The sequence below is a fragment of the Rhinatrema bivittatum genome, chromosome 5, assembly GCF_901001135.1.
Source record: "Rhinatrema bivittatum chromosome 5, aRhiBiv1.1, whole genome shotgun sequence".
Classification (NCBI taxonomy): domain Eukaryota; kingdom Metazoa; phylum Chordata; class Amphibia; order Gymnophiona; family Rhinatrematidae; genus Rhinatrema; species Rhinatrema bivittatum.
Window position 1 is genome coordinate 6,000,246 of NC_042619.1, and position 18,213 is coordinate 6,018,458.

Below are 18,213 nucleotides of genomic sequence, written 5' to 3' on the forward strand. Positions count from 1 at the left end.
GAACTGATTCTGGGCTGATTTACAGTAAAGTTACAGATCCATACAGGTTTTATGTATCCTGGAGTGGGAACAATGATTCTGGGCTGATTTTATAGTAAAGTTACAGATCCAACAGGTTTTATGTATCCTGGAGTGGGGAACTGATTCTGGGCTGATTTTACAGTAAAGTTACAGATCCATACAGGTTTTATGTACCCTGAGGTGGGGACAATGATTCTGGGCTGATTTTACAGTAAAGTTACAGATCCATACAGGTTTTATGTATCCTGGAGTGGGAACAATGATTCTGGGCTGATTTTACAGTAAAGTTACAGATCCAAACAGGTTTTATGTATCCTGGAGTGGGAACAATGATTCTGGACTGATTTTACAGTAAAGTTACAGATCCATACAGGTTTTATGTACCCTGGAGTGGGGACAATGACTCTGAACTGATTTTACAGTAAAGTTACAGATCCACACTGGTTTTATGTATCCTGGAGTGGGAACAATGATTCTGGACTGATTTTACAGTAAAGTTACAGATCCATACAGGTTTTATGTACCCTGGAGTGGGGACAATGATTCTGACTGATTTTACAGTAAAGTTACAGATCCATACAGGTTTTATGTACCCTGGAGTGGGAACAATGACTCTGGACTGATTTTACAGTAAAGTTACAGATCCACACAGGTTTTATGTACCCTGGAGTGGGGACAATGTCTCTGGACTGATTTTACAGTAAAGTTACAGATCCACACAGGTTTTATGTATCCTGGAGTGGGGACAATGTCTCTGGACTGATTTTACAGTAAAGTTTACAGATCCATACAGGTTTTATGTATCCTGGAGTGGGAACATAGAAACATAGAAATGACGGCAGAAGAAGACCAACCGGTCCATCCAGTCTGCCCAGCAAGCCTTACACTTATTTTTTCTCATACTTAACTGTTTCTCTTGGCTCTTAGTAAACCTTATGTTCTAATTCCCTTTTCACCCCCACTATTAATGTAGAGAGCAGTGATGGAGCTGCTTCCAAGTGAAATATTAAGTTTGGATTAGTTGGGTAAGCGGCAGCATAGCTCTCTGCCAATGAAGCAGAGGGCAATGCTGGATATGTGTGAAGTATTAGTTTTTTCTTCTCCCCTGTCGTTGAAAGCAGGGAGCTATGCTAGGATATGCATTTGAAAGTGAAGCATGCCTTGAAAGTCACATTAACTATCATCAAATATTGAAAAGCCTAATAATTGGTAATACCTATAGCCCCATGAACCCATCCCTGTTTTTTTCTTTTTTTTTTTTTTTAATGGGGAGATGGATGCCCCTTCATCCTTCTACTCGTGAAGGTGGACACCTACCACTGGCCACTGGCATCCCCGCTCCGTGAATGCCTCTGTGGCTACTGCCGCTCCGTGCAGTGTTTTACTACCTGCTCTTATATGGACAACCTACCACTGGCCACTGGGCATCCGCTCCGTGAATGCCTCTGTGGCTACTGCCGCTCCGTGCAGTATTTTTACTACCCTGCCTTTTTATGTGTCCTCTAGACCTGATGGATCCCATCCCGTGTTTTGTTTTTTTATTATTTATTTAATTGGAGATGACAGTCCCTCCATCCTTCCGCTCTGTGAAGGTGGACACCTACCACTGGCCACTGGCATCCTGCTTCGTGAATGCCTCTTGTGGCTACTGCCGCTCCGTGCAGTATTTTACTATATGCGTCCTCTAGACCTGATGGATCCCATCCCATCCCTGTTTGTTTTTTGTTTTTTTTATTAATTGGGAGATGACAGCCCTCCATCCTTCCGCTCCGTGAAGGTGGAACACCTACCACTGGCCACTGGCATCCCCGCTCCGTGAATGCCTCTGTGGCTACTGCCGCTCCGTGCAGTGTTTTGCTACCTGCTCTTTTATACGTGTCCTCTGGACCTGATGGATCCACAGTGTTTATCCCACGCCCCTTTGAAGTCCTTCACAGTTTTAGACTTCACCACTTCCTCCGGAAGGGCATTCCAGGCATCCACCACTCTCTCCGTGAAGAAATACTTCCTGACATTGGTTCTTAGTCTTCCTCCCTGGAGCCTCAGCTCGTGACCTCTGGTTCTGCTGATTTTTTTTTCTGACGGAAAAGGTTTGTCGTTGTCTTTGGATCGTTAAAGTTTTTCAAGTATCTGAAGGTCTGTATCATATCACCCCTGCTCCTCCTTTCCTCCAGGGAGTACATATTTAGATCCTTCAATCTCTCCTCGTATGACATCGATGAGACCCTCCACCTTCCTGGTCGCCCTTCTCTGTACCGCTTCCATCTGTCTTTGTCTTTTTGTAGATACGGTCCTCCCAGAACTGAACACAGTACTCCAGGTGAGGCCTCACCAAGGACCTGTACAAGGGGATAATCACGTCCCTTTTCTACTCGATATTCCTCTCTCTATGCAGCCCAGCATTCTTCTGGCTTTAGCTATCGCCGTTGTCGCATTGTTTCGCAGACTTCACATCATTAGACACCATCACCCCAAGGTCCCTCTCCTGCTCCGTGCACATCAGCCTTTCCCCCCCCATCGAATACAGTTCATTCGGATTTCCACTCCCCATATGCATGACTCTGCACTTCTTGGCATTGAATTTCAGCTGCCATATCTTCGACCACTCTTCCAGCTTCCTTAAATGACTTAAATGACTCTGGATTGCTTTTTCAGTAAAGTTACAGATCCACACAGGTTTTATGTACCCTGGAGTGGGAACAATGACACTAGATATATTTTACAGTAAAGTTATAGAGCTAAGCAGGTTATATCCATGCTGGCTTGGGGAAATGTCTCTGAATATTGTCCGTACTGTGTATGTAGTGGAAGGACCCAAGCTGAGCAGGATAGCTTATGAAATACTTTTCCAGTCTGATTTTTACTGTGCTTGGATGGGAATCTGCTTGCACTCGGGAGTATGGTAGGATCTTTTCTTGTTCAGTCTTGACTGACTGTCTGATGTATGCACCATAGATACTTTGAGATTGATGGAGAAGTAAACATTGCTAGTTTACTCTGCCTGCTTCTCTGCTAAGCATCACAGCCTAATGATCTCGGTCCCCACTATGGGACACCTTCTCTGTCTCATCCATGTTTTCTTAATTCTTTTGACTGTTTAACGTTTATGCATCTCCATTACCCTTTCTTCAAAGAAATATATTTCTCTGTTGCTCCTGAGTCCACCTCCTTCAGCAAATTATCCCTTTTCCTGGCAGAAAATGCATTTTCCCTTCATGCTCTGGAAAAATGTTTGAACCTTGTCAGTGAGGGCTACTAACAGGCTAATTTCTTCACGCAGCTGTCTCTGATCAGGAGGATGAGGTCTCTTGTGACTGCCTGTGCCTCTCTCTGGGCCATGATCCTGCTGGAAATCCCTCAGGTAATTATCTCTCCTATCCTATCCCCTCCCACTCCCTGCAGGGACAGCCCCAGTCTGATCCCTGTGTATAAGGACCAGTCTGCAGGTAAGGAGGTCTCTTGTGACGCCTGCGCGCTCTCTCTGGCCTGTGATCCGGCTGGAAATCTCTCAGGTAATTATCTCTCCTATCCTATCCCCTCCCACTCCCTGCAGGGACAGCCCCAGTCTGATCCCTGTGTATAAGGACCAGTCTGCAAAGGAGGTCTCTTGTGACTGCCTGCGCCTCTCTCTGGGCCGCGATCCTGCTGGAAATCCCTCAGGTAATTATCTCTCCTATCCTATCCCCTCATACTCCCTGCAGGGACAGCCCCAGTCTGATCCCTGTGTATAAGGATCAGTCTGCAGGTAAGGAGGTCTCTTGTGACTGCCTGCGCCTCTCTCTGGGCTGCGAACCTGCTGGAAATCCCTCAGGTAATTATCTCTCCTATCCTATCCCCTCACACTCCCTGCAGGGACAGCCCCAGTCTGATCCCTGTGTATAAGGACCAGTCTGCAGGTAAGGAGGTCTCTTGTGACTGCCTGCGCCTCTCTCTGGCCTGCAATCCTGCTGGAAATCCCTCAGGTAATTATCTCTCCTATCCTATCCCCTCCCACTCCCTGCAGGGACAGCCCCAGTCTGATCCCTGTGTATAAGGACCAGTCTGCAGGTAAGGAGGCCTCTTGTGACTGCCTGCGCCCTCTCTCTGGGCCGCGATCCTGCTGGAAATCCCTCAGGTAATTATCTCTCCTATCCTATCCCCTCACACTCCCTGCAGGGACAGCCCCAGTCTGATCCCTGTGTATAAGGACCAGTCTGCAGGTAAGGAGGTCTCTTGTGACTGCCTGCGCCTCTCTCTGGCCTGCGATCCTGCTGGAAATCCCTCAGGTAATTATCTCTCCTATCCTATCCCCTCACACTCCCTGCAGGGACAGCCCCAGTCTGATCCCTGTGTATAAGGACCAGTCTGCAGGTAAGGAGGTCTCTTGTGACTGACTGCGCCTCTCTCTGGCCTGCGATCCTGCTGGAAATCCCTCAGGTAATTATCTCTCCTATCCTATCCCCTCACACTCCCTGCAGGGACAGCCGCAGTCTGATCCCTGTGTATAAGGACCAGTCTGCAGGTAAGGAGGTCTCTTGTGACTGCCTGCGCCTCTCTCTGGGCTGCGATCCTGCTAGAAATCCCTCAGGTAATTATCTCTCCTATCCTATCCCCTCCCACTCCCTGCAGGGACAGCCCCAGTCTGATCCCTGTGTATAAGGACCAGTCTGCAGGTAAGGAGGTCTCTTGTGACTGCCTGCGCCTCTCTCTGGCCTGCGATCCTGCTGGAAATCCCTCAGGTAATTATCTCTCCTATCCTATGCCCTCCCACTCCCTGCAGGGACAGCCCCAGTCTGATCCCTGTGTATAAGGACCAGTCTGCAGGTAAGGAGGTCTCTTGTGACTGCCTGCGCCTCTCTCTGGGCTGCGATCCTGCTGGAAATCCCTCAGGTAATTATCTCTCCTATCCTATGCCCTCCCACTCCCTGCAGGGACAGCCCCAGTCTGATCCCTGTGTATAAGGACCAGTCTGCAGGTAAGGAGGTCTCTTGTGACTGCCTGCGCCTCTCTCTGGGCCGCGATCCTGCTGGAAATCCCTCAGGTAATTATTTCTCCTATCCTATCCCCTCACACTCCCTGCAGGGACAGCCCAGTCTGATCCCTGTGTATAAGGACCAGTCTGCAGGTAAGGAGGTCTCTTGTGACTGCCTGCGCCTCTCTCTGGCCTGCGATCCTGCTGAAATCCCTCAGGCTAATTATCTCTCCTATCCTATGCCCTCCCACTCCCTGCAGGGACAGCCCCAGTCTGATCCCTGTGTATAAGGACCAGTCTGCAGGTAAGGAGGTCTCTTGTGACTGCCTGCGCCTCTCTCTGGGCTGCGATCCTGCTGGAAATCCCTCAGGTAATTATCTCTCCTATCCTATCCCCTCACACTCCCTGCAGGGACAGCCCCAGTCTGATCCCTGTGTATAAGGACCAGTCTGCAGGTAAGGAGGTCTCTTGTGACTGCCTGCGCCTCTCTCTGGCCTGCGATCCTGCTGGAAATCCCTCAGGTAATTATCTCTCCTATCCTATCCCCTCACACTCCCTGCAGGGACAGCCGTAGTCTGATCCCTGTGTATAAGGACCAGTCTGCAGGTAAGGAGGTCTCTTGTGACTGCCTGCGCCTCTCTCTGGGCCGCGATCCTGCTAGAAATCCCTCAGGTAATTATCTCTCCTATCCTATCCCCTCACACTCCCTGCAGGGACAGCCCCAGTCTGATCCCTGTGTATAAGGACCAGTCTGCAGGTAAGGAGGTCTCTTGTGACTGCCTGCGCCTCTCTCTGGGCCGATCCTGCTGGAAATCCCTCAGGTAATTATCTCTCCTATCCTATCCCCTCCCACCTCCCTGCAGGGACAGCCCCAGTCTGATCCCTGTGTATAAGGACCAGTCTGCAAGTAAGGAGGTCTCTTGTGACTGCCTGCGCCTCTCTCTGGGCCGTGATCCTGCTGGAAATCCCTCAGGTAATTATCTCTCCTATCCTATCCCCTCACACTCCCTGCAGGGACAGCCCCAGTCTGATCCCTGTGTATAAGGACCAGTCTGCAGGTAAGGAGGTCTCTGTGACTGCCTGCGCCTCTCTCTGGGCTGCGATCCTGCTGGAAATCCCTCAGGTAATTATTCTCCTATCCTATCCCCTCACACTCCTGCAGGGACAGCCCCAGTCTGATCCCTGTGTATAAGGACCAGTCTGCAGGTAAGGAGGTCTCTTGTGACTGCCTGCGCCTCTCTCTGGGCTGTGATCCTGCTGGAAATCCCTCAGGTAATTATCTCTCCTATCCTATCCCCTCACACTCCCTGCAGGGACAGCCCCAGTCTGATCCCTGTGTATAAGGACCAGTGTGCAGGTAAGGAGGTCTCTGTGACTGCCTGTGCCTCTCTCTGGGCTGTGATCCTGCTGGAAATCCCTCAGGTAATTATCTCTCCTATCCTATCCCCTCACATTCCCTGCAGGGACAGCCCCAGTCTGATCCCTGTGTATAAGGACCAGTCTACAGGTAAGGAGGTCTCTTGTGACCTGCCTGCGCCTCTCTCTGGGCTGTGATCCTGCTAGGAAATCCCTCAGGTAAGTATCTCTCCTATCCTATCCCCTCCCACTCCCTGCAGGGACAGCCCCAGTCTGATCCCTGTGTATAAGGACCAGTCTGCAGGTAAGGAGGTGTCTTGTGACTGCCTGCGCCTCTCTCTGGCCTGCGATCCTGCTGGAAATCCCTCAGGTAATTATCTCTCCTATCCTATCCCCTCCCACTCCCTGCAGGGACAGCCCAGTCCTGATCCCTGTGTATAAGGACCAGTCTGCAGGTAAGGAGGTCTCTTGTGACTGCCTGCGCCTCTCTCTGGGCCGTGATCCTGCTGGAAATCCCTCAGGTAATTATCTCTCCTATCCTATCCCCTCACACTCCCTGCAGGGACAGCCCCAGTCTGATCCCTGTGTATAAGGACCAGTCTGCAGGTAAGGAGGTCTCTTGTGACTGCCTGCGCCTCTCTTTGGGCCGTGATCCTGCTGGAAATCCCTCAGGTAATTATCTCTCCTATCCTATCCCCTCCCACTCCCTGCAGGGACAGCCCCAGTCTGATCCCTGTGTATAAGGACCAGTCTGCAGGTAAGGAGGTCTCTTGTGACTGCCTGCGCCTCTCTCTGGGCTGTGATCCTGCTGGAAATCCCTCAGGTAATTATCTCTCCTATCCTATCCCCTCCCACTCCCTGCAGGGACAGCCCCAGTCTGATCCCTGTGTATAAGGACCAGTCTGCAGGTAAGGAGGTCTCTTGTGACTGCCTGCGCCTTTCTCTGGGCCGTGATCCTGCTGGAAATCCCTCAGGTAATTATCTCTCCTATCCTATCCCCTCACACTCCCTGCAGGGACAGCCCCAGTCTGATCCCTGTGTATAAGGACCAGTCTACAGGTAAGGAGGTCTCTTGTGACTGCCTGCGCCTCTCTCTGGGCTGTGATCCTGCTGGAAATCCCTCAGGTAATTATCTCTCCTATCCTATCCCTCACACTCCCTGCAGGGACAGCCCCAGTCTGATCCTGTGTATAAGGACCATCTGCAGGTAAGGAGGTCTCTTGTGACTGCCTGCGCCTCTCTCTGGGCTGTGATCCTGCTGGAAATCCCTCAGGTAATTATCTCTCCTATCCTATCCCCTCACACTCCCTGCAGGGACAGCCCCAGTCTGATCCCTGTGTATAAGGACCAGTCTGCAGGTAAGGACTTCAGGCAAAATGGACGGAGAGAAATCCTGGCCTGTGAGGAAGGAGGGAGTGAATCCCTACCAAAATGAAAACTCAGGTCTAGGGCACGAACCTCATAAATGTCATTATATGGGCGCTCTCCTCCATTGCTTCACCGTGCTCCAGCTTGGTTCTGGTTTGTCTTGCTTCTAACTTCTTTCTGATTTAGTCCTGCCCAGGTTCTGTCTGCCTTGCTGCCACTTTTTCGCAGGGGTAGATCCTGCGTCTTGCTCTCCAGGACTGTCAGTGCATGACTGATCATTCTTGCAGGTTGCTTTGTATTTGAGTGTAACGGAAAGTTTTCTGCCGAAGCCAAGAATTCGGCTCCGTTGACCCTCGGACTTTTGTGACAGTGAAGGATGAGTTGATGAGCCTGGGGGTAGATCTTCTGGCCGTCTTCCTGCAGACCTGTACGGCAGCGGCCCCTGCTCTCTGGGTAGGAGCCGTCTTTCTCCGCTGACTGACCTTGGTTGAGCTCCTTGGGCTGATTTCCTTGCCTCCTCGGTCCAGGCCCACAGCCAGACGATACGCCACCGTGCACACGCGTGTGGCCGTCCCTTTCCGGAAAGTGCTCCCCCATGGAGGTCAGCTCGATTTTGTGCCTCTCTGAGTTGATTCCTGCATTTAATGTCTGCTCTGTCTTCGTGAGCTGCATCCCCTCTCCCATGGGGGTGATTGTGGGCTCCTTGTGGTATGTGGCCTGGCTTAGCCTGCAGCCTGGCTATTGCAGGGATTCGTTTCATTCATTTACATTCTGCTGTCCCGTCCTTCAGAAGGTCCTCCAAAACCTGTGCAAGAAAACAAACAGCAAATTCAACCAAAAACAACTCTGCTCGTACCTGCATAAGAAGCAACGAGCTTCTGTACCTGGCTGCAGGACCCCTGGTGATTCAGCAGGGACAGCTTTTTGCTTCCATCTCCCTGCGGGATCTCCCACTTCCCGTCCCCTAGAAGCTATGGAAGGGGTTTCTGGGTTCCTCCCTCCCGTCCTGAATCTTATCTGACTCTCACTGTAATCCTGGCTTCTGCTCCTCATTCTCTGACACCTTCAGTTACTCAGCTCCTCCCCCTCTGTTCTCTTCATTACACCCATCACCCTCCATCCCCCAGCATGCATGCTGTCCACCCCATCACCTTCTCTCTCTCCTGCTCTGGCCCTCTGCTGCCTTTTCTCTCCCCTCCAACCTGTCATCCCTTCTCACACTGCCCCCTGCTGCTCTCTCACCCTCTCTAATTTCCTCTCATACTCTCTCTGCCCCCTCCATTCCATCACACACTCAGTCCTCCCCCACTGTCATGCTCGCTCTCTCTTTCCTCACTATCCCACCCCCAATCACCCCTTCCCAGATCAAGGCAACAGCATCATCCCCACACTGGCTCTGTATGTCCGCATGTCCGTCCAGTCAGAGGAAGAGCGGCAGGTGCAGCACTGTGGAGACAGACAGAAAAATGTTGGGACGTCCTCATCCTCCAGTAGCATTCAGGCGTCCTCAACAGAGTCCAAACATATCTTTCGTATTCCTCGCACAGACCTCCCTCAGTGTAGCTCGGTTTCTGAACATCCTTGGGTTGGAAGCAGGCCCTGGGTTTCCCCTTCTCACACATCCTTCTTTTTATCACCCCAACCACTCAGGGCCGCATACGAGGCCTCAAGCACCAGGCATTATGGGAGTTTTAGATCCTCCCTCCCTCCCTCCCTTTCTCTCTCACTCGTTCTCCAGGCCTGCATCCTCTCTTGCTCACCTGCATCTACCAGTGGGATATCTCCATCCCAGGTTTTGCCAGTTTACCAATATTCCCTCTAAGATGCATAGGGGACTGTCAACACCTTTCTCCTCATCAGATGTACTTAAGCTGTTTTACAATTTGAATCCCACTGACTCTGAAGTCTGTGGGAGCTGCCGGCTCCATGTAACAGCTGCAGCAGGCCTGGCTGGGGGAGGTGTGTCGGTGGTCCCTCGTAAATCTTAGATGGAGCATTCTTGACTGTCTCAGTCCTTCAGCAGAGTTTTCTGCCTCTTCCTTAAACCGTAAAGGTTGGGGCCTTGTTTATTGTCGTCTGAATTCAACTCCCATTTCCCCCTCCATTGAAGCGGAGAGTAATGTTGCAGCTGCATCAAACTCTATGAAGGTTTATTGGTTAAGGGTAGTAACCACCACACCAGCAAGTTACCCCATGCCCTCTTCTCTTCATTCCCATCCTCTAACCTTTAGGGATCCCCAGGGTTTATCCCACGCCCCTTTGAAATCTTTCATCAACCGTTCTGATTTCACCACCTCCTCTGGAAGGGCGTTCCAGGCATCCACCATCCTCTCTGTGAAGAAATATTTCCTGACGTTGGTTCTGAGTCTTCCTCCCTGAAGTTTCATTTCATGACCCCCTGGTTCTACTGATTTCTTTCCAATGGAAAAGCTTTTGATAATTGTGCATCATTAAACCTTTCCGGTATCTGAAGGTCTGTATCCTATCTCCCCTGCATCTCCTCTCCTCCAGGGTGTACGTATTCAGGTCCTTCAGCCTCTCCTCATAAGCTTTCCGATACAGACCCCACATCATTTTGGTCGCTCTTCTCTGGACCCGCCTCCATCTTGTCTCTATCCTATTTGAGATACGTTCTCTAAACTGAACACAGTACTCCAGGTGAGGCCTCACCAAGGACATCACCACCTCCTTTTTCTTACTGGTTATTCCTCTCTCTATGCAGCCCAGCATTCTTCTGGCTTAGCTATCGCCTTGTCACATTGTTTCACCATCATCAAGATCATCAGCCACTATTTCCCCAAGATCTATCTGGTCTGTGCACATCAGTCTTTTGCACCCCATCACATACAGCTCTTTTGGATTGCTGCACCCCAGATGCATGACTGCACTTTTTAGCATTGAATCCCAGCTACCAAATCTTCAGCCACTCTTCAAGCTTTCTTAAATCACTTTTCACTCTCTCATTCCTTCCGGCGTGTCCACTCTGTTGCAGATCTTAATATCATCCACAAATAGACAAACCTTACCTTCTATCCTTTCTGCAATGTCACTCACAAAGATATTGAACAGGACCAGTCCCAGCACCGATCCTTGTGGCACTCCGCTCATCACCGCTCTCTCTTCAGGGTAGTTTCCATTTACCATTACATGATATCTCTTGTCAGTCAACCAGTTTGTAATCCATGCCACCACTACCTTGATGCACACTCTTAAGCTCCTCATTTTGTTCATGAGTCTCCTATGTGGGACCGTATCAAAAGCTTTGCTGAAATCCAAGTAGATCACATCGAGCGCTCTTCCTCAATCCAATTCTCTAGCCACCAAATCAATCAGGTCTGTCTGACAGGAGCTTCCCCTGGTGAATCCATGCTGCCTTTGGACCAGCAACTTACTGGATTGTAGATAGCTCACTATCCTTTCTTTCATCAGTCTTCATTAATTTTCCTAGGCTAACCGGCCTGTAGTTTCCAGCCTCCTCTCTGCTCCCACTCTTGTGAAGCGGGACCACCACCGCTCTTCTCCAATCACTCGGCACCACTCCCGTTTCTAGGGATCTATTGAACAAGTCACACAGCGGAGCCGCCAGCACATCTCTGAGCTCCCTCAGTATCCTGGGATGAACCTCATCAGGCCCCATGGCTTTGTCCACTTTCAGTTTTCCCCAGTTCTTCCCATACATTCTCTTCTGTAAATGGAGTTTCGTCTACTTCCCCCTCTCCTCCAGTTTCTTGTTAACTAGGGATGGTCCTTCTCCAGGGTCTTCTTTAGGGAACACCCAAACTGAAGTATTTCTTTAATATTTCTGCCATTTCTTCATCTCCCTCTACATGTTTCTCCTCATCTCCTTTCAATTTCACTATGCCATTATGGAACTTCCTTCTTTCTGACATATCTGAAAAATGTTTTTGTCACCTCTCTTTACCTCTATGGCAATACTTTCATCAACTTGACCTTTTGCTTTCCTGATTTCTTTCTTTGTCTCTCTCAGTGCTACCAGATATTCTTCCTTGTGATCCTCCCTTTGGGATCCTTTATATTTCTAGAACGCTGTTCTTTTTGCCTTTATTTTGTCAGCCACCTCCTTTGAGAACCAGATTGGTTTCTTATTTCTCTTCCTTTGTTTACTTTTCTAACATATAGATTTGTTGTCTTCGTAATAGCTCCTTTTAATTTGGCAACTGTTGATCCACCTCACCCATTTTCTCCTAGTCTTCTGATTCTTACTCCAGATACATCCCTGTTTTGTCAAAGTCCATATTTTTAAAATTCAGAAGTTGGGTCTTCTTGTGACTCCTCTGTATTTTATTTGAGATATCAAACCATACCTTCTGATGATCACTGGTGCTCAGATGGGCAGCTACGCGGACTTTATCCCTATTAGTGAACACCTGGATGAGTATCACATTCTCACTCATGGCTTCCATTACCATTTGTTTGAGCATTTGTTTGGAGTGCATTCACTGTCTCTCTACTTCTTGCAGATTCTGCCAAAGGGATATGCCAATCCACATCCAGCAGATTAAAATCTCCAATGATCAACATTCTCTTTCTTTCTCAGCTTTTGGATGTCTTTCACCAGATCTCAATCCAGGTCTTCAGTTTGGGCTGGAGGCCTGTAGATCACACCAATGTAAATGGAAGAACCATCGTTTAGTTTTAGAATAGCCCATAACGCTTCTTCCCTATCCCATGTCCCTTGTATTTCGGTTGTATTGATATGGTTTCTGACATAAAGTGCCACTCCTCCCCCTTTTCTGTCTTCTTCCTTCACAAGTTATAGCTCAGGATGGCCATATCCCAGTTATGACACTCTGTGAACCTATTTATTTATTTTATTTTTTGCTTTTCTATACCGATGTTCCTGTAAAATATACATATCACAACGGTTTACAATGCAACAGTAACGTTCGCTCAGGGCGATACAAAGAAGAGAGGTGGTTATTAACAGTAAAACGGGTCATAACATAACATTAACCTTATAAGATAGTTCAATACAAATCATCTTAGAGTCGATGAGATGAAAACTAGATAAAACAAAGAAGATAGTAAACTGGACTATGGAGACTAAAGATGTGAATCGTGTCATCGATCGTCTTAACGATCGATTTTGGCTGGGGGGGGAAGGGAATCGGATCGTCGCGGTTTTAGGTTTGTAAATATCGTTTAAATCGTGTTTTAGTGTGCCGGGAAAACCGGCACACTAAAACACTTATTGCATATGAGAGAGAGAGAGAGAGGCTTTACATAGACATCAATATGTCACTGTAGAACATAAGAACATGTCATACTCGTTCAGACCAAGGGTCCATCAAGCCCAGCATCCTGTTTCCAACAGAGGCCAAAGCAGGCCACAAGTACCTGGCAAGTACCCAAACATTAGATAGATCCCATGCTACTGATGCTCTATTTATACCAACGTAAGAGAGGGCACTTTTAACTTGGAGTGGGGTTTGGGGCGTGGGATAGTTTTGGGAGTGGGGTTTACATACACAGTAGGAGGTACGAACAGGAAAGTTCACAACACTGAAGATTTTCTGTCATTTCAATTGATGAAAGGTACAAGAGGAGTTGATTTGTAATTTGCATTCTCTACCGAGCTTGTTGCACTCTCTCCCTAACTTGTTGCACTCTCTACCTACTCTACCTAGCTGCTTTGAAGCTAGGCAGAGAGTGTAGGGTCACCAGCTGCCTGATTCTGGACTGGACAGCCCGGTTTTGCAGGCCGTTGTACAATGTGTGGTTGCAAGGGTAACCGGACACTGTGAAACCCGGCCAGAGCAAGGCCGGGGGCCAATCAGCGGGGGCAGCCTGGCAGCGCTGTAATCCCCTGCCTGCTTTGGGTGCTGGGTTTGAGTCTCCTCCTCTGTCCCTCAGCTGTGCCGCACTCCTCGCTGCTTCCCGCTGTCCTCCTGGGAGCCGCGGAGGATGAGGAGAGAGGAACCCGAGCCCCAGGGACAGGCAGGCAGGATCTGCCTAGGAAAATAATCCACGCTCGATTTAAAAGGGCAGCTGCGGCCAGCCTGACCCCACCGCCCCCCCCCCCCCCCCCATCCAAGTGTCCGGTCCTGCTCCAAGGAAACGTTGGCAACTCTAAGAGAGTGCATTGTACAAATCATCTCCTCCTGTACCTTTCACCAACTGAAATGACAGAAAATCTTCAGTGATCTGAAGTTTCCTGTGTAGGTAAAACTACCCCCCCCCCCCCAAACCCCACTACGAGTTAAAAGTGCCCTCTCTTACAGTGGTATAAATAGAGAGTGACATTTTGGTGTCTATGTAAGTCAGTGTCTCTCTCTGTCTCTCCCTCCCTCTCTCTCCCTCCCTCTCTCTCTCTCTCTCGCTCTCTGGCATATGTGAGAGAAACCTTTTCCCAGTAATGTGCCCATGGTGTATTAATCAGTGCATGAAGCGTACAAAAGCACAGGTGCAATAAATGCATCATGCCTTGTGGCAATGACCCCCCTTTTCTTTTTTTTAATCACGGGTGCTCTTTCTGCTGATGAATCTAGGGGCTAGTTTCATGCTCTTCCTAGCCACTTTTTATGCTCTTTGGCTTAAGCCTGGATCGTACGGCTGATTGATTTCATTAGTATCTCCTCGCGCTTCCTGTATTGCCTTATTGCTTGCGGGTCGCATTCCAATTTCATTGGCCTCCTTCTTCTACCACTCCCATGATCTATGGCCGGAATGTCTCACTTAGGATCTTCTTTCCTGTAGGTCATCCTTACCGTATAGTCCTGAAGTGCTCCAGATGCGATCCCAGCCTCCAATGTATCCAGATCCACTTTCTTTACACCAGGTTTTGAGTCATGTATTGAAATTCTCTATCTGGATTATCCTTTCGTTTCCCTCCGTTTCAGAAAAATATTCTTTGCCATGGGTTTCTTCTCCTTCCCAGAGACTGGAAATCTTTCTGTACTGCTTGGATACTGTTTCTATTGAGGTCGTTGGTCCCCATATGGATGATAACATTGATGTTAGGGTCCTTACTTTGCTCTACAATTGGTTTGCATTGTCTACCAGCTGAAGATCCTGGAAGACATTTAAGTTTTGTGTTGCCTTTGAAAAGACATCCCAAATTAGTTTCACTAATCACTGAGCCTCCTACCAGAAGGCGCTTTCTTTTGTGAGGTTTGATAATGTTAAAGGGTTTTTGATTGCTTTGGATGGCTTCTTCTTTTGCAGACGTCCGCTTATTCTCTCTTAGTCTGGGCAGTGACATTGGTAGCGAGGCAGGACCTGCTGTCGCCAGACTGTTTTTTTCTCCAGTGATGGTCATCTGGAGGTTTAGCTTATGGATCCTGAGCGTGCATGTGCCGAGTCTCCCAGGGGTTCACTGAATCCCCTGACAGTGGCTCACTGCCACTGCTGCTCCCAGACCCTGCCTCTAATACGATCCCTAGCCTAAAATGCTAATGGACCCTCAGCCATGGATTTGTATCCAACCCTGGTTCCCCCAACTGTTTCACGATGCATTTAACCTAGAAGTTAAAATTCTACACAGACTCCAAAAGGTGAGCCTGATCCACCACAAGACCACTTATCTCTTCTTCCCCGATATGAAGGATTGCTGGTCCTCTTACCCACCGCGCCAAAACAACTGACAGCATGGACCTTCACAGAAAGAACTTTGATGCATCCATAAAAATAAGAAAATAAAAAACTCTTAAAGCAGAACACCCATTGCTTGTTTTTCAGGTGCGATGCGAGATGAAGGAAGCAGAATTAAACATGGCGCCATGGTCCTTTGATGATCAATACAGCGGCTGTGAAGACAGAATGGCCGAGAAGATCTTGTCTACGGGCCTGCTGGAAACTGAGCTTAACAAGGACAGCAAATTTAAGGAAGCCTGGCAGAAAGCAGAGAAAATGTGGGGGGAGAGGAAGAGGAACGGCACGATCCCCGCGTTACCGCCCGGCTTTACGGATGAGCATGGGATAGCAATCCTGGTGTACACAGGAGCCTTCTACTACTGGCTGAATGAAGCCGTCAGGTGGGTCGGCATCACCCTGCAGGACTACATGGAGAGGTTCCCTTACAAAGTCCAACACTACTACCTGACACGAGCCCTGCAGCTTTTAGAGAAAAATTGTTTTGAAGGATGCCAGACTGTGTACAGGGGCACTAAGAACATCCACTTTACTCCCTCAATGGGAATAGGCAGTACAGTCAGGTTTGGGCAGTTCACATCCACCTCCCTCAAAAAGGACGTGGCCTTGTTTTTTGGTAATGACACCTTCTTCACAATAAAGACCTGCCTTGGGGCCTGCATCGCATCCATGGCGGCACTGACAACTGAGAAAGAGGTGCTCATCCCCCCTTACGAGATATTCAATGTAACGGACTACAACAAGGATGAACACACATTTGTACTGACCAGTACAAAAACGAGATGCAGCAACTACAACTGCACCTACCTAGGGGGTAAGTGTGACGCAGTTATTTACAGAGCTTGGGTAATACAACTACAGCTTCCCCTACCTAGGGAGTAAGTGTGACTCAATTATTTACAGAGGTTGGGTAATTCAACTACAGCTTCCCCTACCTAGGGAGTAAGTGTGACTCAGTTATTTATAGAGCTTGGGTCATACAACTACAGCTTCCCCTACCTAGGGGGTAAGTGTGACTCAGTTATTTACAGAGCTTGGGTCATACAACTACAGCTTCCCCTACCTAGGGGGTAAGTGTGACTCAGTTATTTATAGAGCTTGGGTAATACAACTACAGCTTCCCCTACCTAGGGGGTAAGTGTGACTCAGTTATTTACAGAGCTTGGGTAATACAACTATAGCTTCCCCTACCTAGGGGGTAAGTGTGACTCAGTTATTTACAGAGCTTGGGTAATACAACTACAGCTTCCCCTACCTAGGGGGTAAGTGTGACTCAGTTATTTACAGAGCTTGGGTAATACAACTACAGCTTCCCCTACCTAGGGGTGAGTGTGACTCAGTTATTTACAGAGCTTGGGTAATACAACTACAGCTTCCCCTACCTAGGGGGTAAGTGTGACTCAGTTATTTACAGAGCTTGGGTAATACAACTACAGCTTCCCCTACCTAGGGAGTAAGTGTGACTCAGTTATTTATAGAGCTTGGGTCATACAACTAGAGCTTCCCCTACCTAGGGGGTAAGTGTGACTCAGTTATTTACAGAGCTTGGGTAATACAACTACAGCTTCCCCTACCTAGGGAGTAAGTGTGACTCAGTTATTTACAGAGCTTGGGTAATACAACTACAGCTTCCCCTACCTAGGGGGTGAGTGTGACGCAGTTATTTACAGAGCTTGGGTAACACAACTACAGCTTCCCCTACCTAGGGCGTAAGTGTGACTCAGTTATTTACAGAGCTTGGGTAATACAACTACAGCTTCCCCTACCTAGGGGAGTAAGTGTGACTCAGTTATTTACAGAGCTTGGGTAATACAACTACAGCTTCCCCTACCTAGGGGGTGAGTGTGACTCAGTTATTTACAGAGCTTGGGTAATACAACTACAGCTTCCCCTACCTAGGGGGTAAGTGTGACTCAGTTATTTACAGAGCTTGGCTAATACAACTACAGCTTCCCCTACCTAGGGGGTAAGTGTGACTCAGTTATTTATAGAGCTTGGGTCATACAACTACAGCTTCCCCTACCTAGGGGGTAAGTGTGACTCAGTTATCTACAGAGCTTGGGTCATACAACTACAGCTTCCCCTTACCTAGGGGGTGAGTGTGACACAGTTATTTACCAAGCTTGGGTCATACAACTACAGCTTCCCCTACCTAGGGGGTAAGTGTGACTCAGTTATTTACAGAGCTTGGGTAATACAACTACAGCTTCCCCTACCTAGGGAGTAAGTGTGACTCAGGTACTTATAGAGCTTGGGTAATACAACTACAGCTTCCCCTACCTAGGGGGTGAGTGTGACTCAGTTATTTACAGAGCTTGGTTAATACAACTACAGCTTCCCCTACCTAGGGGGTAAGTGTGACTCAGTTATTTACAGAGCTTGGGTAATACAACTACAGCTTCCCCTACCTAGGGAGTAAGTGTGACTCAGGTACTTATAGAGCTTGGGTAATACAACTACAGCTTCCCCTACCTAGGGGGTGAGTGTGACTCAGTTATTTATGGTTTTAGTAAGAGGTTTCTAACAGTTTCTCTAGAGTGAATTAGTTTCTAGAATATCCAGCTGTCAAGGTTCAGGATTGTAGTATCCTCACATCCTCTCTTCCTTACTGCTTTGGGCCGTCTGAGTTTGTGCTACTTGATGAAGACTTGGCAGGGTCCAGCAGGGGCTGGTAAGCACAAAGAAAACAAGACTTTCTCTTTTAAGCAGAAGTAATCTTCATCTTTGGGATGATGATGTGGCTAGGAAATTGTATTACAGCATTCCCACAATGCAATGTTTTTTTTCAAGATTGTCCCATTTAAACATTTGAATACTGAAATTATGATTGAGTAACTCCAAGTATTGTCAGAATGACTGTGACTCCCACGGGACTTCAGAGGATTTAAAATACTCTGAGAATAAGT

The 18,213-nt window shown here is 48.4% G+C and overlaps 1 protein-coding gene across 1 annotated transcript in view; it reads left to right on the forward strand.

Annotated features, from left to right (window-relative positions):
• Positions 1-18,213, forward strand: part of LOC115091752 (ecto-ADP-ribosyltransferase 5-like) — a 98,731-nt gene that overhangs the window by 64,334 nt on the left and 16,184 nt on the right. The window contains exons 2-3 of the mRNA XM_029601929.1: positions 3,302-3,382; positions 15,395-16,121. Coding sequence (XP_029457789.1) covers positions 3,320-3,382; positions 15,395-16,121 — 790 coding nt within the window. The 5' untranslated portion in view covers positions 3,302-3,319. The remainder of the gene's footprint in view (positions 1-3,301; positions 3,383-15,394; positions 16,122-18,213) is intronic.